This window comes from Protobothrops mucrosquamatus, unplaced genomic scaffold, assembly GCF_001527695.2.
Source record: "Protobothrops mucrosquamatus isolate PMUCROS unplaced genomic scaffold, P.Mucros_1.0 scaffold370, whole genome shotgun sequence".
Taxonomy (NCBI): Eukaryota; Metazoa; Chordata; class Lepidosauria; order Squamata; family Viperidae; genus Protobothrops; species Protobothrops mucrosquamatus.
Window position 1 is genome coordinate 527,418 of NW_015386704.1, and position 24,220 is coordinate 551,637.

Sequence of the window (24,220 nt, forward strand, 5' to 3'; positions counted from 1 at the left end):
TAATCAGAAAAAAAGGACCTGGGAAAGATTTTTGTTAGATGGAGCATTCCTTATACAGCCCTAGAGCTGAACATATCTATCCCTGTTTCCCATTCCTTCAACTTCTACATTGTAAATTCTATACACAATTTACTACAAAAGGTACCTCAATTCACACCCATTCTTTGCCTACAAGGACCATAAACCTGCCTCTGGAATTGTGGAAGTGAGAATATGAAATAATTCAATACTCACTCATGGGAAGTTTCCTCTAATACATAACTGAAATCTTTTTTCCTGCATCTTCAATCTTAATGCCTCATATTGTGTACTAGCTGACTATTGGGAACAATCCTTCTCTCTTTATCTTACTCTTGGACCATTACCATGTTCTTTTCAATGTTCTTGATTCTCTGTTAAAATACACAATTGTTTAGATTTTCCTCCTATGAAAAACCCTGTGTATGCAAGCCTAGAAATAGGGTGTCTAGGTGATATAATGAATTGAACTAAATTAGAAATCAGGATTCATAAAACATATATAAACATGTAAAAAAAATTTAATCAGCTTTGCTGTTCTCCTTGGAATTATTTCTCACTAATTTCTTTCCATTTCTTTTATGAAATCAGATGTAATGCCATTTTCATCATCTGGAGAGTTTTAGGATGATGGTGTTAATCTTTGTCTATAATGACAATTGGATTTTATTATCACAAACCTTTTCAAAGCTCAGCTGCTTGCTAAAATATTTTTCTAAAGTATTAAGAGCTGAAATGTATTTGCTATTTTAAAAATCTATTAGTAGAGTCTTCAGTTCCAAAAAAGATGTCCTAGCATTATGGTCTAATCTTGTCAATGAAATTATTATGACTAATTCAGTAAACAGTGGTTAAAATAAGCCATGCTTTAGCATGATGTATTCTTCTCTTTCCCTTCTATATCAGTTTTCAAGGGCACTTGAATCAAAGAGTACATTATCTCATACCACAGTTCCCAACTTCAATTTCTAGCTGAAGAAAGTTCATAGCTGAAGTTGGTTCAATGCTGGTGGCCCACATATTGCTCATCCCAGCCACAAACAGTGGATTCCAAACTAAAAAGGCTGGATTCATTCCATATCCTAAACAAAGCAAAATAAACTTCATTACAGCTTAACATGATGTACATACAGATCCAGACATATCAGTATATATGGCTTTTCTCTGCAAAGTTCCCTTCCCCAAATAAACATATAGAATATTTTAAACAGTAAGTACTTTGAGACTTTTCCCGAGGAACTGGCTATGTCATGAGAAATACAAGCCTTTTGGCATACATTCTCTAGGCCCAAATGTCCTATGCAAGGATACTGGGTCAACTGAAAGATGCATACAGTACTGTTTACTTACACAATTTTTTAAAGTATACAGCATATTTGGCTGCATTATCTGTTTACACATCATAAAACTATTTGGCTGTCTGGGAAGATGGGATGATGGTCATTAATTTTGTTGGTTTGAATTGATAAAATCTAAGGCTACCATAGACAAATAATTTGATATAATGGTTAAGGCACCATGCTAGAGACTGGGAGACTGGGAATTATAGCCCCACTGTCAACAATCTGACTAGTGAACCCAACAAAAGAATTCCTCAAGGCAATTGAGGTAAAACTTTATTCGATACACCATCTTGGAACTGAAGAACCCAAACCGGCTCTGAGGTTTCCCGCGCGAAAGCTCACTTAGTTAAGCAGATTCTTGTGACCCCGCCCACCAGGTGTTCACATTGTCCAATCATAAAATTTCTTTTTGTTATGGGAACAGTTCACTTTGCCATTGAGCACCTGCAGTAGTGATGTTGGCGTGGTGCAGGTTCTCACAGTCCATGAACGGCTTCTTGGCATTCCATTCCCTCCCTTCGCTTTCTACCCCTCCCCCCCTTATCTATGGCAAGTTGATTAGCGATAGAAGCTAGCAGGCATCATAGCGATGGATAACCTTGGACTGGTAACTCTTTCTCAATCCTAGGAAACAGGCAAAGGCAGACCACTTCCAAAATCTTACCAGGAAAACTGCAGGGACTTGTCCAGGTAGGCACAGGAGTCAAGACTGACTCAAAGGCATAACACTCACACACTACGGCTACCAGGATCTAGTAGACATAGTGACTGTATATTACTTCTAGGATCAAAAGTGCTTAATATACTTCATTCTAAATTAAGAACAGGAGAGGGCTATTATCTTGTGTACTGTTAGTGGCCTTTCTAGAGAGGTTTATGACCACCTAACATCAGAATCAAATAAAATTCAACTGGCTTTTTGTCTGATCTAGCAGGGCTCTTCTTCCTATGAATAAATGTCAGTAAGTTCAATTCATAGGCCACAAAAATAAGTTGTGCCTTCCAGAAACAGATGACATTAAATTCCAATGCATTTGATTTGGGCCTTTGGTGCTTCTTGAACTAGTAAAGTGGAAAATGGTTTCAGTATATACAGTAGATGATTTTGGATGAATCATTCAAGGAAGTATAAGGAGTTGATAGAAACAGACTGTAAAAAAGACAATGTCTTTTGTTGCACAATCCTCTTCTATTTGGTCATCTGTGGTATATAATGAAAAATTTAAAAATTAATGCACCAACAGTGGAACTTTCATAAGGATCTTTCAATACAGGTAATCCTTCAGTTACAACAGTTCACTAAGCAACTGTTCAAAGTTACGACATAACCCCTCCCAGTATTTACGACCAGTCCCAAAGTTATGAATGTTGCAACATTCACTCTGCCATTTCCCTCACTCCCCGCCAGGTCTCCACAGGCACTGGACCCGTACATACTCACCTTGCAAAGATCTAGCAAGCCTTCGGTTTCTTGGCCTGGTTCGGTGCTTCAGCCCTTCGGTGCGGTCACAGAGAATGGAGGCCTAAAGTATTGCAAGATCACGTGAGATCAGTAGTGCAAGATCTCGTGCTACTGATCTTGCATGATCTTACAGTACTTTAGGCTTCTCTTCTCTGGAAACGGAGGCCTGGACGAGATCTACGGCAAAAGGGTTTGCAAATGGAGGAAAGGCCTGAAGCACCAAAACCTTCCTTCTGTTTGCAAAGCCTTTTGCCATCTTTGCAAAAAGCCTATGCCACTGAGAACGGAGGCTGGGAGGGACGCACACATCCCTCCGGGCCTCTGTTTAGGGTGGCAAAAGTCTTTCCTTTGAGGAAATATTTCATTGAATAAAGGCCTTTGCTGCCCTAAATGGAGGCTTGGAGGGACGTGCGCACCCCTCCCGGCCTCCATTCTCAGTGGCAAAAGCTTTTGGCAAACATGACCGGAGCATATAGGGACACAATCTCTCGTCTCTGCAGGCCTCAGCAAGCCTTTACTCAAGGCGAAACAGTGGCAGAGAGGCTGGAGAGGAGATAGCTCCTTTGATCATTGAGATCTAGGTAAGGTAGGTATCCAGTCAGGCAGGAGGGGGGGGAGGAGGAAGCATGAGATATCTCAGTGGGTTGGGGGAAGCCTTTGGTGGTCACTTACAACCTCGACTTACAACCCTAATTGGGACCAGAATATTTGTTGTTAAGCACGATGGTTGCTAAATGAATTGCACCCAATTTTTTTGACATTTTTGCCAAGGTTGTTAAGCAAATTATTGCAGTTGTTTAGTGAATTACATAGTTGTTAAGTGAATCTGGCTTCCCTATTGATTTTGCTTGGCAAAAAACAACTTGAGAATGTCACAAATGGTGATCACATGACCCCAAGATGCTGCAGCTGTTGTAAATACAGGTCAATTGCCAAGCGCACAAATTTTGATCATGTGACTGTGGGGATGCTGCAATGGTCATACATGTAGGACTGGTTAGAAATTACTTTTTTCAGTGCCTTAACTTTGACCGGTCACTGAACAAATGATTGTAAGTCAAGGACTATCTATATACTTTCTTCCAATTATAATGAGTGACAGGTAACAATCTAACAGATTACCTTTCTGTTATTTAACAGAAAGTTTTAGTTGAATTTGTTTTTTCTAATGTCCAGTTTGTGTTGCTGAAAACATTTGCTGGCATGGTAATAAAAAAGCTACAGGAGCAAATTATGATAACATAGTTTAACTTTATGCTGGGCACTCCAGATTTTCTTTCAGCAGGTCAAAATAAATGTTTGGATGGGAGGAAGAGAAGTGAGTAAAAAAAATCCTTGTTATAATAACATGGTGTTGTGTACATCAGCATTTTGGAAAAGGGGCAGGGCACAGACAACGTAAGAAAATGTAGATATCAGTGGATTTAGAGACAGCATATGATAAAGTGAATAGGCAGAGAGTAAAACCTGGATATGTGATAGCTCCTTCATTAATTAATATATTTATGGATACTTAGTCTCAAAAGATACCGTATGTTGCATCATGAATATATATATGAGTATATGGATGATGAGAACCCAGCAGCAAATATTATATAGGTTGTGTGCTGCAACAAGGGTCAGAAAATTAATGTATCAAAACCCAAGCTAGTTGTGTCTGACAGATAGAAACAACTCAAGTAGCATCGTCCTTCATGGGAATAAATGGAAAAAAGTTAAGGAAAGCTACCCATGCTAAGCTTCAATGACCTGATTCGTACATGGGCTGTTATGGTTTATTGAATAAACCACAGCTAATTGCTTCGAACAACTAGACAACAAATCACGGTTTAAATCCACAACAGCGACATGACGGCCATAGACTTCCTCCCAAGCAATCTCAAAAAATGTACAAAAATGATAAAGCCATCTTCCACAAAAATGAACACCCATAACACAAAAAATAAAACAATGAAAGAATATCAACTTAAAACAGTGTTTAGTTAAAAGACAGCCTAAAAGTACATTCCAGGATCAATTATAAGACTGCAATACATGACAGCTAGTATTCATCATATTTCCCCAGGCATGAAAGATCCCAAATAAGGTGTTGCTGAGAAGGCCAATAACTGTAGCTATTTTTCTGCAAGCCAGAGTTATCATCAAGACTATAGTGAGTCTCTTTGATTATTGACTTCCAGGTAGAAACCTGTCAGATTAACACACTTCTGGGAAGCAGTAAGGATGATGCAAGCTTCTCCCACAAATGAAACCTCTCTGGACAAGGAGCAGCCATGAGATCAACTACATGTGATCCAGGAAGGGGCAGTTCCTTGCAATCAGGCGGGAACCTGCGGGAACCTGCAGGCAACTTGTGAATAGAGTGCTGAGCAGAATACTAACACTGTATTATCCTACTCCAGACAGAGTCCTGGTGGATGTATCAGTGGAAGTTGGGAATCAGCAGCAAAAAACAATGTGAGGAAAACAAGTTCTTTGGAGAGTGGAGCGTGTTACCAAGATACAAACAAAGAAAGAATGTGTGGTAATTGAGGCAATCTTGCTCAGTTCTCATAATTCTTTCTTGAGCAGGGGTGTCAAATTGCCAGCCCATGGGCCGGTTGCATCATATGGAGGCTTCGCCCACCCCAGCTCCAGCAATGCAAAAAAAAAAGTCACGATACATCGTGACACGTCACGTGACGCGGCAACTTTGACACCCGTGTTCTTGAGGATAGATAGTATCAGTAGAAAGGCAGGGAAGTAACTTGAGGTTTGCTAATTATGAATATCTATGCTTACTTCATCAATTACCTATGTATATATACGACTGTATCATTTTCTCCTTCTTTCCTGAAATATATAAATATGAGTGCAATCTTTTTCTCTGTAGGAGTCTGTCCCATTATTTTCTGGAGGAAATGCCTCCAGTGCATACTGTTAAATAAATAATTACTGCAGTAAGCCTTGATTATTGGTTTTTGAGTCTTATATTTGATTCCACACCAAGAAAACACATTATGGCCACTTCAGGCTAATGTTCAACACTCAGGTTTTCTGCATGATTTGACAGATATTACAAATGGATCTACTGTAATACTGTTCATGACTTCAGGACTTAATTGAAGAAGTGAACAATTGTGTTCTTGGGGTTGAATTTTTTTTCTTGCAACTATTTCATTATTAGGCTAGGTAACATCATCAGTCTAAGGGAGAAAAGGGTTTGCTGGCTGTTTATGCATAGGAGCTTGTCATGCCAGTCTTGATGGCAGTGGAGAATCAGAGTTTTCTGTATCTCTTCGCTGCCATATAATAGCCATCGGGATTTTTGTAGGCTATATCTAGTAGCCCTAATATATAAGACAAACACAGCAACATTTGAAAATGGAATTAATTTCTAAGACCCTTTATCAAAATCACAAACTCAATTATATTACAGCATCCTAACAATCATTTATTGGGATACTAGTAAGTAATAATAATGGCAATAGCACTTATATACCGCTCCATAGTGCTTTACAGCCCTCTCTAAGAGGTTTACAGAGTCAGCATATTGCCCCCAACAATCTGGGTCTTCATTTTACAGACCTTGGAAGGATGGAGGGTTGAGTCAATATTCAGCCTGTCAGGATCAAACTCCTGGCAGTGGGCAGAATTAGCCTGCAGTACTTCATTCTAACCACTGCACCACCAGAGATGATGATGATGATGATGACGACGACGACGACGACAACAATAACAATAACAACAACAACAACAACAATAATAATAATAATAATAATAATAATAATAATAATATCAGCAAAATGCTATTTAAAACAAGGCAGCCTTAACAGTGTTAATTCTAACTACTTATTTCAGATAAAATGTTAAGGGAAAATTTCTAATTCTGTCATTAGTTTGCTCATTGACCAACATATTTTTAAAGCTTTGGAATTTCCTTTCATAGTGTTCAAGAATTGGATTTTGGGTTCCAGCGGAAGCAATATTTGCAGCTCAGGAAACATTGCTAATTTCCATTAATGCATCTATAGGTGTCAAATAGCAAAACAAGTAGTATTTTCTTTGGCTTACCTTATTTTAATCATATCTCAAGTGTCGTAAAATATAATTATTAATGGATTATTCTTATCCAGCTTCTATTCCTGATCTGTAATCTTCCTATATAGATTAATCCTTGTAGATAAATGTTACCTGCGTATATGTCTTATAGATAATTGTTGTACTCCCATCCATCTGCAGGTGGACAAGGTTGCCACTGCAGAAATGGCTCCCTTAAAGCAGCCTCATCCAACTCAGTGACTTCCAGATGGGTTGGGTGACAAATCTCTTCATTCGCCACCAGCAGAATTGTCAGTCAGGATGCCATAAAACGTATCAAGGTGGTAAAGGCATTTTCATGTTTATCTAAAAGAATTCCCAGCTTTAGAGTGCCCACCTAGCCTAGATAAATAGTCTAATCACAGCATCCTTTTAGGATTAGGAGGAAGAAAAAGAGGAAAGAGAAAATGAGAGAAAACTAATTGAAGAAGCAGAAATAATAACTTCTCTGATTTGTGCTAAGGGTGCCATGGAGCACATTTTTCTTTTACTTGGAGCACTTCTCCAACAACCACCTGCAAAGCCCACCCCAGCCTTACTTTCACTGCGACTGCTTAATCCTGGAATATACCAAGCTAAAGTACAGTATATTTCTCTCACTTACAAAGAAGCAACTGTAGAGCAGATCAAAATGGACACAAGTCACAACAGCTGGAGCATCAAACCAGAGTACAAACCAGAGTACAGAGATAATGAAGTGTTTATCAGGTGCTTTCTAGCAGGAATTAGCTACACAACAGAGAGGTGGCATACAGATCCTCCTAGTTTGCTTGATTTGACAATAAACTATACAGTGAAAAAAATCTACATTTCAAAGTGCCAGTGCTGTGATGGAATGGCCTTATTCATAATTACCTCAACCATGATTTACCCAACTTAATTTTCTGTATTTGCACAATACTGAATTGGTGTGCACAATACATGAGACTATAATTATATAATATTATTGTACATAAGTCCACCCCTGTGTTTAAGTTGTCTATTATTGTTGCAGGATTCCCCATCCCAAAGCATAACCATTTCTATTTTCTGTTTTAATGTGCTTGTTTACACCCTTGCTGTTAACTGTTTCTACAGCCAGCCAGAATTGTGTACATGGCAACTACTGTAGGAATTTAAATAAAAAATAGTTGATGCAGAATGTGTCATGTGAACACAGCCAATGACACATCATATCTTGAAGTGCAATTTGAAGCATTAAAAATGAAGAAATGCTGACAGAGAAATTAAATTGCATATACGTAGATAAATGTCCTCATTTCCCGGTATACTTCTGTATGCAAATGGTAAATTAAGATCTAGCGGTGGGTCTCTTGTGATTTGCAGTAGGTCCAGAAGGATTTTAAACTCTTAGTTATTTAAAAACAAAAGCAACAAAGTATATCCCTACCATTGCTTGAAACAATGCTGCTGAAATGGAGAAACCTTAAAAAATGGATATGTTTCTGAAAGGATTGAGAACTCTGTTAAATTTTTGAATCCAAAACAATGTCTTGGGTTCCGAATTTCTTGAATTCTTGAATTATTATCCACCAAAGTGGAAAATTCTGAGCAGTGGAATCTAGTTTGGGATAACGTGTTGTATCACAAACTTTACTTTTTAAAAAAATGAAGCACCGGAATATATAGATTTGGGGGAAAATAAAAATCCAATAACTATAACAATTTAAAGTACCCAATTTAATGTGAATTGCAGTTTTTGATATTTCATAAGTGATTGGTTGGATAAGTTCTGGATTCAGTGGCTTAAAATAAGTGCAAGTGCATTGATCTGTCTATGGAGATTCTCAGTCGTCCAAGTCATAGTTATCCCAAAGATGCTTTTTCAGGAGGCAACTGGACTTTCTTGTTTTTCTTTGAAGATGTTTCGCTTCTCATCCAAGAAGCTTCTTCAGTTCTGACTGGGATGGTGGGGAATGGATTTATCCTCCTTGCAAACAGCTGGTCATTTGCATTCTTTTAGAGAGTCGTTGATCCAATCGAGGAAAATTACAAAATGTTAATGTATACATGCATTGTCAGAAAAATATCAGTTTGTAAGGTTTAATAAGGCTATCAAATCTGGGTTGCAAAAATCTCTGACAGCTATGAAATACAGAGCACTTACGAGGGGATAGTATTCCCTTTACCGCCATCTGGTGGGCATATGAAGTTTTGCAGCTCTATGATGCAATTTTTACATCTAGATTCGAAGAACTTGTGGCAAAAGGAATCAATTTGGTGATAATGTGTCTATAAATATACAAGCAGTGGTGGGATTCAAATATGTGAACAACCGGTTCTCTGTGTGGATGCCACTTCCGTAAGTCCATTCTGGGCCTGGGCAACAAAAAATTAGCTACCGGTTCTGCCAAACTGGTGCGAACTGGCTGAATCCCACCACTGTATACAAGTGGCATAAGTATATATGTGTGTGGTGTTTGTGTGGTATGCACATGTATTGAAATAATGAGGGACTGAAGAAAAATACCTTTCTACACATATTCATAAGTCTTCATTTTTAATCTATGAATCTGTGTGGATAAAAATGTTAAAAGCAGCAGTCTGAAAAAAACTATTCAGTTTTAACATCCTGTATCCTGCAGCAGCCAATCAGAAGCCTATCAACATTTCAAAAGGAACACATAAAAGAACCGCAAATCTTGTTCTTGTGGTCCAGCCAGTGGATATCAGAGAAAATTCCTTTTGAACCTGGAGCTTCTGTATAGCCGTGAAGACAAGCAGCCGACTAGCAAGTCTACATTCATTTAATTCCCTTTGATGTGGTCAGTCATATGCTAGCAGGTCTCCTGTGTGGACAATCTAAATCACTTGGAAGAACCATTTTTGGAAATCATGAATCTGCTGGGCTCCAAGTGCTGCAGGACTGACCCCTTTCCTTCTGACTGGCCGGCTTTGCATCCCCATGGCCTTTTTGTATGTGGGGGCAGATACTGTACTTCACTGGCACAGCCTGATTCTTCCCTTTTTTGTGTGTGGTTGCTTGGACAGAAGAATATTGATTTTGTGGGGGATTGTTAATTTTTCCAGGGGGTCAATGTTACATTGGGTACAAAATTAGAGGCTCCACAGGACCCACGTGGCAGTACCCTTTTCCCATCATACCCAAGGACTTGAGACATTTCTCCTTTTCTGGAGGTTGGAAATCTCGTATTATTTTTTTAGCAGCTGAAAGTTTTAAAAAGTTGATCTTGGTATTTCACCAGTCCACGCTCTGAAACTATGCTGCATTAACAGTGCATATGGGCCACAACAATAACTGGCTCCATTATTGAGGAGGTAGGCTGGGGGCAATGCTTTTCATACTGACATACTTTCCTCCTACCTCAGTTATGGGAAGAAAGCATATTACTGCAGTTATGAAGAAGGCGATTATGAAAAAGACTCTTCCTCTCCATCCCCAGGGAGCCATAAAGATCCTTTAGTCTCCAATATAAGCTCCATTACTGTATAGTTGTGGCTATATATGCACTTAGGCTTCTTCAGATCTCCTAGAACTGTTTAACGTAATATCTTAGGCAACAATCTATCTTGGGAGAACCAGTAATTGGCAACAGGGCCAAGGAGGTCAGTTTCCTCTACGTGTGTGATGCTAAAACCTTAGCCGATATCAGTTCAGGGCAAGATTCAGGTCTCTTGGCTGAAAGTTATGGACCATAATTTACTGCACTAGTGCAACATGGATTGGAAAGTACAGGAGACTTTTTTTTTTCAACTTTGCACTTTAGGGCTGTGTGTGTGTGTGTGGCTGGCCCAAAGAAACCAAACTGACTTCAATGTCTAAGGCAGTGGTTCTCAACCTGTGGGTCGGGACCCCATTTGGGGTCGATCGACAATTTCACGGGGGTCGCCAAGCAAGGCTGTCCGCCATTTTTTTGGCCGCCATTTTTTCCCCTTTTCTGGTGGGTGCCTTACCTCCCTTGGGCTGGGCCAGCTGGTGGTCGGCCTGCTCCGTCTCTGCCGCTTGCCAGCTACGCCTCGGCCGACGCAGGGGGCGGAACCACGCATGTGTGGCGCTCCCGGGCAGGGAAAGTCCTCGACTTACAACCGGTTGGGTAGTCCTCGACTTACGACCGGTTTAGTCCTCGACTTACGACCGGTTTAGTCCTCGACTTATGACCGGTTGGGGTCCCGGCATTAAAAAGGTTGAGAACCACTGGGCTAAGGGAAGATCTGGGTCTCCCTCTCCTAGTCCAAAATCTTAACCCCTACACCATATGTCTTTCTCCTAAATATAAGGTATTAAATGCAGAGGAAGATGTTGACACAGTTGTCAGTGATGTATCTGAGACTATGTCTTTGCAATCCCTGTTAAAGTGTACGAGAGCTGTAAGGTAAAGGAGTCCCTGCAGATTTTAGTCTGCTAGTCGTTGCAGACTATGGGAGGGCGGTGTTCATTTCCATTTCAAGGCCATTGGGCCAACTCTGTCCAAAGACATTTCCGTGGCCATCTGGCCAGCATGATGTTACCTTCCCACTGTAGTGGTACCTATTTATCTATTCCCATTTGCATACTTTCAAACTGCTACCATGGCGCTCAGGTCGCAAACCTGAGCTGTCGGCTTTCCAACCAACAAGCCCAGCATCTTAACCGCTGAGCCACCACGAGAGCTGTACCTACGTTCATATATAACTCCCACTCATTTCCATAGGACTGGCATGGGATAGCCTAATGCGTGAGACATAATGCTTCAATCATCAGACTTGAAGCAGGATCATAGCACAACAACAGATGACATACAGTATACTGTGGCCAGAAGACTTTAAGTTCTCTCTCCAGCTTTTCCCATTAAAGGCATCACAGAGCAGGGCAATGCGAAAGATGTCTGCCTCTCCAAACCCCTATAGCATTAATCCTGAACTTTTTGGCAGCCTTCCAGATTCATACATAAAGTGAACCAGGGCAATGGTTTTGGAATCTGGCAGAAAGCCATCTCCCCAAGGACTGTTTACAAGCAAAAGGAAATTACTTGAAGGAAGCATGATTTATTTTTATGAAGAGCTAGTAAAACTTATTACACTAATAAAGTATTATAGAAGACTAAATGCAAAGTAGTTAAAAAAAGCTGCTTGGGGTAGAAGGCAAATCTTGTGGGCCATGTCAGAGAATATATGAATGAATGAATGCTCCCACCTCAAGGCCAAAAAAGTGGTCTCTCCTTATAGGTCACCAACTACTTCTTGCTCTATCTCTGTTCCAACTTTGTTCATTTCTAAAGCTTCCTGAAGTGGCTTTAATTGTACAAATACCTTTAATTGTACAAATGCCTCACTCACAGAATTTCTGAACAAGGTAATCCTCCCATATTTTCCCTATCACTAAAATAGGAACAATAGCATGGGTGTGCAATGCCTTTTGACTGAGTGCCAGAAAATTTATTATTTGGGGATGGGGTCTCACCCCTCCACCTCCTTTTTATCTACAAATGCTTTTTTTTTTTTGCACTAAGTAGGGCTGAGAGCACAGACTGAGTTTTAGAGTTCAGATGCAGCATGTTAAAACTGCCCAGCTGCCTCTTTTTCAAACGTGATATATTGCCTATAGCTTTCTGTCTCCAAGCAGTCCAACAACAAGGGACCTCATACTATGGGGAAATGCAAGAGATACGAAGGAAGAGGCTACAGAGAAAAGAAAGGAACAGGGCAGATGAGCAGAACTGGTTCTAAGCTAGCTTTCCTTAAGGTGTGTTGTCCAAATGTGTAACAGTTGTCATTCCCAACATCTCCAGCCAGCAATACCGATATAGTCTGACTACATCCAGAAAGAACCAGGTTAGGAAAAACTGTTCAAGGCCATGAAACATCTTACAATTGCTGGCACACAAAGGTACACGAACAGCTCAGGTTTTTTCCCCTGGTTAGCTGATAACCTTCTTCACTAGTCATTCAAAAGCCTCACTAGAGGGGGGGGGGGTTTAACAAAAATAAGCTTCTGCCTGTACTTAACAAAAGACCACATTATGCACAAATATAGGCTAACTGACTGTTATCAATGGAGGGATGAAATTCTTCTTGGTTATTTTAAAAGTTTGAATAATTCTATGGAGGAGATTCTGTAGTTGGATTTTGAGTCAGATTATCACATTAAGCAATATAGAAGAAGATAAACAACAATGACCAAACAGCAAAATGCTGAAGAGGAGTGAGCTCCAACTTGCACCTAAAAGAAAGGAATGAATATGGAAAGCCAGGAAAACTACTTTAAAACTCTCCCATTGTTTCTATCAGAGTTAGGAACCGGAACATAGTTAAGCGAGTGCCATTATTCACCCTTGTCCCAGTCATGGAGGTCCAACGAATGACATCAGTAGCTGAGACTAAGGCCATGTTTGCCACTATAAGAGCAGTTTTTTTTTAAGCCCAAACCAGTTTCCCCCCCCCAAAAAAACAACTCGTTAAGCCAGTCTTATTTCTAAAACAAGGTTTAAGGCTGAAAGCCCAGCTAACTGTTTATTCATTAAACCATGGTAAAAATATAACATAGCATAGTCTAAAGTCAGCCACTGTATGGGGCACTGGGCGCTTTTTGAGAGTCAGTACATGGTTATAAATACAGAGATGTTAATATTTCGGTCACTGAGATATACAGATTTCTTGTTTCAGATGTATGGGTCTTGTCAGAATCTCTGAGGTACTTTCTTCCAGGAATTTCAGTTTGGGAGACCTACCTCAAATAGCCAAGTTTAGACGGTAAAAATCTAGACCATCGCTAGATGGCAACAAAGACATACAAAAAATTCTTTGCTGACATCTTAATGATTAACTGGATTTTTTTAGCCCAGATTTGGGACCCCTAACATTAAGCCCTAGAGCTCAATCAATGCCTGAGAGAAGAAGCCTCCATCCTGTGACCATAGAGGAATATAATATGGAACATCTGCCATGGAACATTTCAAGGCCCCCAGAAGATGTTGTTTAACGATTTCCTAAACAGCATATGCTGCCACAGCTAATCTCTGTGAAATGACAACCCAGTGAGCAGATACAATCCGTATGGACACTGCACCCGAATATCAAAAATACAGACATAATTTTTTCCCACAGAGGAGGAAATGTGAACATAATCAACCATGGCTGGAAAGGTTACCTGAAAGATTAAATTGTGCTTTAGTGGTTACCTAAACTGTATCACAACATCTTTGAGCATCAAACGGTAAGTTAAAAAGTGGTCTTTATGCACTGAATTATTTCATACATCTGTTGTGCTATCAGATCCGAGTTAGTATAATTCTTCTCACTGCCTAAAATTTACCTTGGAGTTCGGTAAATCTGGTACTTTGTTCATCTTGATTTCAAATCTCCCTGAGTTATACAGATGGGGGGGGGCAGGGGGGATAAAAGTTTAGCAGAAAAGCTCATTCAGTTTGCAACAAATTCTTAAGGGTTCAGTACAGAAAACAGAATATAGGTGTTGCATTTTCAAAGAGAAGCCATGCTAACATAAAAGCAACTGAAAAAGCAACTGAAAAAGCCAGGAGAAAGATTCTTCATCCTTCACAGACGTGTTTCAGAGATGTGCTTTGATACGGTGGAAGGTACAATCCCTCAACTAAAACAACACAGTGGTTTAAAAAAAGCAGTTCACGAGAACGCATACACGTGTGCCTCAGTATTTTTGTTCCATCAGTTTGTAAACTTTGGCCAAATATTTGTGTTTAAGAAGCAAATAAAGTTTATCTTAAGAGGCCACCCATGGTTTTGTAGCAGACAGAGCAAGCTCTACTTGTTAGCCTATGGAAGGAGAAAAATAAAGTTTTTAAGAAGCTGTGGTGGAAACCAATAACTGAACTGGTTCTTAATGTAGCAGAGTGTTCAAAGTGTCCCTCAAGCCTGTAACAGACCAAATGCACTAATTCCATAGCTCAGTTGACTGACAGTCACTGTATTCCAGACATCAGTCAACAAGAATTTCAGTACAACAGCTTCTGCTAGGTCACACACACCGTTGCAGCATGGAGCTATAGATCAAGAATGCAGCCCTCTATCCCCAAGCAGTCCACAGATAATAAAACTGTCCAGTCCTGCTGTAGCCACTGTAGGCCTTGGTTACTAGTTTCGTACAAAAGGGCCACCTGCAGATCCAAACAAACAGCTTCAGACAATCGGCAGAGAGCAACTTGAAACTGCAAAGTTAAAGCGTGGAGTCCATCATTGGATGCCCATTCTGAGACAGGATCCGATGCTCTATGGTGCTAGATTTCATTGAAGCAGGGGAGTACTTTGGCACCCTGTAGCAAGCAAAGCAAAGGATCTTCCGGAAGGTGCTCCGCATCTCATTGTCCCGATAGGAGTAGATGATGGCATTGATGAGTGAATTGATCTCTGCCAGCAACAGGAAGTATTTCTCCACTGCCAACACGTTGCAGCTCTTGCAGCCAAGGCCGTCCAACAGAAGAACCACCTGCCCTGGCGTCCAGCAAATCACGAAGGCACCTAAGACAAGAGAGAGGAATCTTTGAAAAAAAAAAGATCCACAGCAATTCAAGGCTTTAAGCAATTGCACATTCGCCAAGGAGAGAGATGTGAAGTAAATGCTGCTGCCAACTTGTTCTGAATGATGAAGATTCATTGCTAACTACATTACCTGATTCATGGCTTCCACAGCCTAACCCCTTCAGATAATATAGAATGATATTACAGCTTCAGTGCTGGATGGGGATTCTGGAAGCTCTAGTCACAGCCTATCGGGAAATACAGTACTAGGTTAGACTTTTTCCAGAAAAGGAGAGATAAGCTGAGGCAAAGAGTTAGGCCTGGATCCAAGGAGGCAGAGTCTCTCTTCAAAAGAAGGAAGAATATATATTCTGGCACTTCCATCTATTATTCTTCCAAAACAGACAACCAAAATGATTTAAAAGACTTATCACATATGGGCTTTTTAATTATTTCTGAATTTTTTTAAAAAAAATCCTGCCTTTATTATTTGTATAAATAGCTTAAGGCAGTGGTGGCGAACCTATGGCACGAGTGCCAGAGGCGGCACTCAGATCCCTCACTGTGGGCACGCGTGCTGCCGCCCCAGCCCCTCCTCTCCCGCAGCCCTCTCCTCACCAGCATCCCCCCTGGAGGAGAGCTGTCCCCGGGCGCGGATGACGTGGAGCAGCACAGCCAAGCACATGGCAGCCAGGCAGCAGGGGCAAGACTCCACCCTCAAGCCCTGTCGCACACAGATGATGCATGGAGTGCGGAGGGCGTAGCCACCATGGCGCTGCTGGGCCACCTGAATGATTTTTGCCAGGCCGTGGAGGCGGTGAGTGGCAGGGGCGGGGTGGTGGGGCGGGGCAGTTTTTGGGCACTTGGTCTCTAAAAGGTTCGCCATCACTGGCTTAAGATAAAAAAACCTACCTAATACTCCCTTCTCCTCCTATTTGCCCCACAACAATACAGATAGTCCTTGACTTACAACAGTTCATTTAGTGACCATTCAAAGTTACAACAGGATTGAAAAAAGTGATTTATGACCATTTTGCACACTTATGATGGTCGCAACGTCCCCATGGTCACATGCTCAAAATTCAGAGGTTTGTGGCAACTGACTCATACTAGTGATGGTTGCAATATCCTGGAGTCGTATGATCACTTTCTGTGACTTTCTGACAAGCAAAGTCAATGGGAAAGCCAGATTCATTTAACAACCGTGTTACTAACACGGAGGTGGACAATGTAAGAAAGTGATGCAATATGGGAAAACGTGGGCGAGAAACTTTTCCGCTCATACCAGTGGAATGTGAAACCACTTCCTTCTTGAGAAAATTCAGAATCATTACAAAAAAGCTCTTGTCCCCCCAACTTCTGATGAAACCGTGAAATTCAGTGCTATAGCCATCAATTTAGAAAGTTCTAAAAGGGGATCACAGTGATGATAAGCGCACCGTTGAAAACCTGAAAAAAACAGGTTAGGGGTAGATCTGCATGGAGAAAACTATGTGGTTGCTTAGTGTCACAAATGAATTGATGGTACATAATCAATGAGCGAATCAGTCAAAATTTATGTTAGACTATCGAGAGCTAGTGGCTATTATATGCTATTTCCAAAATCAAGGCAGGACAGCCTTAGATATCCACCGCTAGGCAGCAACAGCTAAAACTGAGTATTATTTTTCCATAATGTATACACAAGTATAAGAGAGGATGCTGGATTACACAGGCATAGAGCATGATCCATCAGGGCTCTTGGTATGTTCCCATAATGCAAATCAAAACTATGTTTATTAATCACATCTTCTGGTTGCCTACTTATTTTCCTATAAGGAGAGAAACCTATTTTATTAAGAAAATTTATATGGCCACCAAACTCACTCTCAATGTCTCTGGGTGGCACACAAGGACACATTTCATGAGTGTGTCAGTGTGCATTCCCCATTCTTTTCCATGTGCACGTTTTGTTTGATTCTTGAACGGTAACAAAATCTATGAAGAGACATATTTTAAAAATAGAGTTGTATCTAGAGGAACAGCTTAACACTTGGCAACACTCTAGCTATCACGAGAGCCAATTGGCTCCAGCTTTAAACGTTCTTCTGAGATATGAGACGAGAACCAGAATTTTATGGGCCAAATGTGACTGTGGACCCTTTAGCTTCTTCCTCCTGGACCTTGGATAGGATGAGCAATAAGGATTTGAGCAGCTAGTTCAGAGTGTTTGCTGGGCTTTCTTTATAATCTTTTGGTGAGCTATGACTCAGAAACAGACCATATTCATGCAGAATTTAGACACAATAATGGATATGTAGCAATAAGAATTTTTAGCAGAAGAAAAATATTAGATTTATATGAAATATTAGAAATGGCAGGTGCAAGATGTTTTACTGCTGGTATATTATTTCAGTGCTGATTACTAAAATGGACATTTTCTCAACAAAAAAAAAGGGTTGCAAAATTGGGTCAGTCACATGGGCAGGCTCCATTACAGTTGTATGCCAAGGACTACCTGTAGAGATTTTTTAAAAGAAAGCATTCAATTTTCCACCTTTTATCTTCACTTGCTCTTAACTCCTTCTTTTAGAAAAGCATATTGAACCAAACACCATATGAAATTGAATAATGCAGGTATACGTGGCTGTTCATTCCTCTATTCCAGTGGTGGCGAACCTATGGCACGTGTGCCAGAGGCGGCACCCAGAGCCCTGTCTGTGGGCACGCGTGCCGTTGCCCCAGCCCCGCCTCTCCCCGTGGCCCCCTCCTCACCAGCAGTCCCCCCGGAGAGTCGCCCCGGGCGTGGCCCGCGCAGAGCAGCGCAGCCATGGACATGGCAGCTAGGCAGCAGGGCAAGACTCCGCCCTCGCGCACTGTTGCATGCAGATGATGCTGAGGAGTGCGGGCGGAGGGTGTGGCCAACATGGCGCTGCAGGGCCACCTGGGTGATCTGCTGCGGCAGGCTGTGGAGGCGGTAGGTGGCCCTGCGGCTGGGCAGGGGGCGGGGCGGGATTGGGGCATTGGTGGGCCGGTTTTTGGGCACCCAGTGTCTAAAAGGTTCGCCATCCCTGCTCTATTCTTACTGTCCCCCCGTTGTGCTTAAGCTTCAAATTCATTAGGCGATTCAACCCTACACACCTACAGTGGCCTTGCCCCTAGTGCTATAAGCTAAAATCGCTCATTTCACAAAGCCAGCCTGGGCTGCTTCAATTTCATCTGCTTCCCAAAAGGAGACCACTCAGGAGTCACCTTTCCAGAGCTACCAAGCAGTTCTAAAAGACCGTTGGACGTATCTCTGTAAGACACAGATTGGAGCGATCCGGCCTTTGGCTTTTGAGGAATTCTGGTTTTCCTAAAGCTGTCGTGGAAACATATTTACCTTATTTATTAGTTAGATTTATATCCAAACCCAATTGTAAGACAGCCTACAATAATAAAACAGAACAATCCAGCAAAAATATAAGTAAGGCCCCCAAAGCCCTCTAGAAATGCTTTCAATTTTTCCCCCCAGTTGGCAGATAATATCTATAGGCTGACCTCTAACGAGAAGACATTCCAGAGGCTCTGCTCCATCAAAGGAAAATGCTTTTAAGCTCCCCCTTAAGGGCTAAAGGAGCAAGACCCCAAACATTAATCAGCACCCACAGATTGGAGGTGATTTCCCTCCACTGAACAAATTCCTATAAACTCTTTATTGGTACGAGCATCATAAAAAGTTATGGAGGGCTTTAAATGATTACAGATTGTCCTTGACTTACAATCAGTGACCGTTTGAAGTTACAACAGCAGTGAAAAAAGTGACTTATAACCCCTGTGGCATCCCCACAATTCAGTGATCAACATTTGGACATTTGACAACCAGTATATATTTATGAGGGTTGCAGGGTCCCAGGGTCATGTGACTGCTATTCGCGACCTTCCCAGGTGGCTTTCGCCAAGCAAAATCAACAGAGCAGCCCCATTCATTTAACGACCATATGATTCACTTAACAACTGCACTGATTCACTTAACAATCCTGGCAAGAAACTTCGCAAAATTGGATGTGACTCCCTTTACACAACCACTTTGCTTAGCAACAGATATTCTGGTTGCAAGCCGGGGACTATCTGTAAAAGAGATGCTCTGACCGAATTATGGAATGCGCCGTAGAAAGTTTTTATCTACCACAACTTCGTGGAAGACCTGGGACTTGAGAACCTTCAAGGAGACCAGGAATTCCCAAAGGAAGCTCATTAGTGGAGAAGACAGACCCACTTGCTGAAAAACTCTTAGATTCAGTTTGTTCTGGAAACACTTCAGTACCTATCGTTCAATCTGTTACAGTATTATATCCTGTTCCTCTTTTTAATTATTAAAATCCATATACAATTTATTTACTGCTTTATTAATAGGATAGTACAACTGAAAGCAATCTTATTGAGTTCAGGAAGATTATTGGCAGATATGGACTGCCAATTCACTTAGGCAAAAAATAATCATGGAGAACTCCAACGCTGGGTATTTTAAAGCTTCCGTAGCCATACAACTCGATCCTAGCAAAGCAAGAAAAAGGGATTTTTTTTTCTACACTAGCTTATTGAAGATTGAGAAAGCTTTTAAGCCAGATTCAAGGCCGCCATAAATTTCTCACCAAATTAGGATGAAGACAAATATAGTAGAGTTTTTAGCCAATGGGGTCAATGATTTTCCATCCATTGGTCAGGTCTTGAAGACTCCTGAGTCCAAGGTGGGATGGACTCATCTCTCCAAGTAGGAGTATTCTTTTTCCAGCCTTGCAGGGGAAAATATGAAAAACCGAGAAACTGAATGATACCTGTATAGCAGGGGTGTCAAACTGCCGGCCCGCGAGCTGGATGCGTTATACCGAAATCGCGCCCATCCCAGCTCTGGCAATGGGGAAAAAGTTGTGACATGTCACATGACGTGGAGAGTTTGACACCCTTGCTGTATAGTATCCCCACCCACCCTCAAATAGCATTATAGCCTGCAGGAATTATATCCAATGAGCTTATCTCAGCTAGTCTTACTATGAGTTACTATGTGGTTCTTTCACTGTTCTTTACTCTTAAAAATGCTGTGTATACTATTTTTTTTAAGTAAAATTGCCCTTGTTACAATAAGGTAGAAGTAAGCCCTTTTGGGAGGAGTTTATTTTTGAATATTTCCTATTATAAAGATTCTACATCCAAGAAGAAAGTGTCAGGAAGTTTGAACAGAACCTACATTTGCAAAAATAATAATAAAAAAGGATCTGATATATGGAATAGGTTAGTCTGGTGTACTGTTTAAGGCACCAGGCTGGAAACTGGGAGACCACATGTTCTAGTCATGCCTTGGGCAGAAAGTCAGCTGGATGGCCTTGGGCCACTCACTTTCTCTTAGCACTAGGAAGGACACAATGACAAACCACTTCTGAAAATACTTTGCCCAGAAAATTGCAGGGACTTTTGCAGTGCTAGTAGTTTTTTGTCCCCCTAACATTCCTATCAAGATAAAGGTTCTTCTTTCCCCTCATACATCCTTGTCGTTTATGAAATATAGCCTTGATCAAACACTTGTGGAACAAATCGTAATGACAGCCATGCAACCTTTAGAAGGTTAGATGGACATCTATCAATCCATTCTGTAGCACTGTAGGCACCAGGAAGGGACTTGCTCTGGAAGATCACAGGAAGTCACTACTGAAAAAACCCCAATCAGAGTCAAAACCTATGATCTACTTTTAGTCCAAGACTTTTACACAGTAACCTCATAAAGAGTTAACATTTGCTAAACAGTGGAACATTTCACCTGCCAATTTCTGTACAAGCTGCTCCAAAACTGGAAAAAAAAACCAAAAACAAAAGGAAAACCCAGACTATCAACTCCTTTTCTCACTGTTCCTACCTCCCTCTTTGCAGGGTGAACTTTGGAAGAAACAAAATTCAATTTGATATTTAATCCCCACCGCATAAAGGCTAAACAACACCCTTGCAAAAATGCTTCATAAATGTAATGGCCTATGAAACTACCATGCAGTCTTCATCTTGTCTATTGCAAAATAAATAAACCAAAGTATATTTGTGAGCAGGATGGGCATTTTCAAAAGAAAAAAAATGTTTATTATGAAGAGGACCTGTTTGTTTATTTAAACACCTGTGCATAGTTGCTCATTTCATATAGTGATTCTGCCTGTTCATATTGGGATACCCTTTTCCCTGTATAAAAAGTCAGATCAAGCTTTTATTGAAGATATAAAACACTGCACCTGGTAAAAGCTGCAGTATCAACATACAACATGTGTATTTACACAAAGGAACAGTACCATACCATGACTGAATTCATGTATTACACTGAACCAGGGTAGCTCAGTTCACACAGCACACTAATTCAAAAGCCATGGTTAAATAAAAACAGCTGAGCTTATATAAAACAAAACAAAAAATCATATCACTTCCCAGCATCTGTACATGTAAACCCAGCTTCTTGTACTCTTCTCAATGTCATTCTTCCTTAATTGTCTAGTTTATTATTCAGCTATTTTTTTTTACAACAGTAAACATTATGAATCATAAATTCTAGGGGAAATTTGCATTTATGTCTTGATTTTATTTATTGGTGACAGTATGGCCTAATAAGGCAACACTATCAGGGCCTAAACATACTGTAGACAGCACTAAGTAAGAACAGCAATAAAGCAAAACCACAGACATTTAGATCTGAAAGCAACTTCTTGCATGATGGTAAGATGACCAACTTTTTTTACAATGAAAAGGAGGACACAAATAAATTGAAGAAAAAAATATCGTAAATAAAAGAAGCATTTTATTCATTGCAACAATAATACAGAATACATTATAATATGATAAACGCATAATAAAAAACATTTGTAACAATAACATTTTATATTGTAATTATGCTTATATGCCTATTAATTATTATTTAAATGAGTACTTTTCCATTGAATGAATATTTTTTGTCAATGTATTATCTTCTAACAATATATTGGAAATATCTGAACAAGAAATATCCTTCATATTGAATTTTATGGCAAGTGCTGCAGCTAGAGTATCAACATTCAATCTTGATTTCTCACTTTTCCAAAAATCATTAGCAATTGAAAAACCCTTTTCAACTGCTGCATTAGTTCCAGGGCAGCACAATGTAAATTGAATAAGAATAAATAAATTTTCATATGGAATATGTTCATTTTTGAAATGGCTGAATATTTCCACCCATCTTTTATCAATTTCAATGTGTTTATTTTCCCATTGTATTAATTTTTCAGAATTTAAAAATACATTCAAGTCTTCTAATTTTCTTCAAAAAGACAATTGTCGTCTATTTTGATGTCTGGCATTTCTTTAGAATCTAAAGTTTAGATAAAAACTCAACACAAGATTCAATATCTGTCCAATATACTTGCGATAAAGTCAAAAAACACCATTGAAAACTGTTATTTTCTGTGATGTTTGTTTCAGACCATTCTTCGATATATTGAAAACATGTTTGGAAAGAATTCTGCACTTCTTTGATAAACTTTTCCGTTATGCTCGGATTTGATTCCTCTAAGTCTGACAATTTTCTTTTTATAACTAAAGAAAGAATTTTTTCTTCAAATCGAGTTTTATATTAAAGGATAAAGTCATTCAAAATAAGACTAACTTCTGTAGCTGAAATGTGTTCACCTTCAATCTTTTGAATTGTTTTGTGAAAAATAGATGCTTGATTATGTACAAAATACATTAATATCTCAGATATTTCATAATTGAAAAACGATTCCAGGATTTTAGGACATTTGTCTAAACTTAAAAAATACGAACGGAGAGGCTCAAATAATTGTAGAACACGCTCTATAGCAGGTGTTAGAGCAAGCCATCTAACTTTTGAATATCCTAAAAGTTTTTTGTATTGAACATTCGCTTCTTCACAAAATTGTTTTAAAGTAGCCACACGAACGGTAAAACGGCTAAAATACAAATAAATTGTAGTTATTATTACTTCTACATCAATTGGCATGGCACATGATGCCATGTTGATTGCATTTGACAAAATATGTGCATTACAACCTATTCCTAGTATTTTCTTTTGGAGTAAATCTTGTAATTTTACATATACATTACTCACCCCTTTGCGTGTTCGCCCACCAAAATTTGTGTTTGTATTATCAGCTGTTAGTGCAACAACTTTGGATTTCAAATTGTTTTTATTTATTACTCTGTATAGATGGTTTGACAACATTTCAGCAGTTTCGCCCTCAATGGATTCTAAATTTAAATTTTTTACTTGTATGCCCTTGGTAACATTAAAATATCTTGCTAGTATTGGATACAATTTAGTTTCATTATGATTGGATGCATCAGATAAAACCATCACAAATGCTGCAGTTTCTAAGTCTTCTGTAAGTATTTTGTCACAGTAATTTTTAAATACTGATTTAATAATAGCCTCGCATTTTGTCCTGGCGCATGAAAATTTAGCATCGTGAAACTTTTTCAATAATTTAGTTGTACAATCCATACTACAAAAACTTTGATTGTGAATTATGGTATGGTATGGAATGCAAATGTTCCCTCCATTGCAGCTGTTTTTCATCTTCAGAATACTTTGAAGTTTTAAAAAAACTTTTTACTTTACAACTGGAAGCAGATGCATCTGATGATTGCTTATGTTTCTTGGTGGTCAAGTGTTTCGTAATAGCTGCTCTGCCCCCAACTGCAATGCAAAATTCTCCGCTGCAAATATTGCAGAAAACAATGTTATCCTTCTTTGATGTGATGAATGGAAATTCCTTATTCAATTTATCGTTGAAATGGCATTTCCTCTTTTTTGATTTTTCCATCCCTAAATGGAAGTTAGTCTCCTCCAGGTATCTTCGGGACTAACTAGGAGATGGTGTAGTTGGGTAGCAGGGAGGGGTGC

At 39.8% G+C, this 24,220-nt stretch overlaps 1 protein-coding gene across 1 annotated transcript in view; it reads right to left on the reverse strand.

The window, feature by feature from the left end:
* Positions 1-13,309: 13,309 nt before the first annotated feature.
* LPAR2 (lysophosphatidic acid receptor 2) overlaps positions 13,310-24,220 on the reverse strand; it is a 13,909-nt gene continuing 2,998 nt past the window's right edge. The window contains exon 3 of the mRNA XM_015815721.1: positions 13,310-15,336. Coding sequence (XP_015671207.1) covers positions 15,035-15,336 — 302 coding nt within the window. The 3' untranslated portion in view covers positions 13,310-15,034. The remainder of the gene's footprint in view (positions 15,337-24,220) is intronic.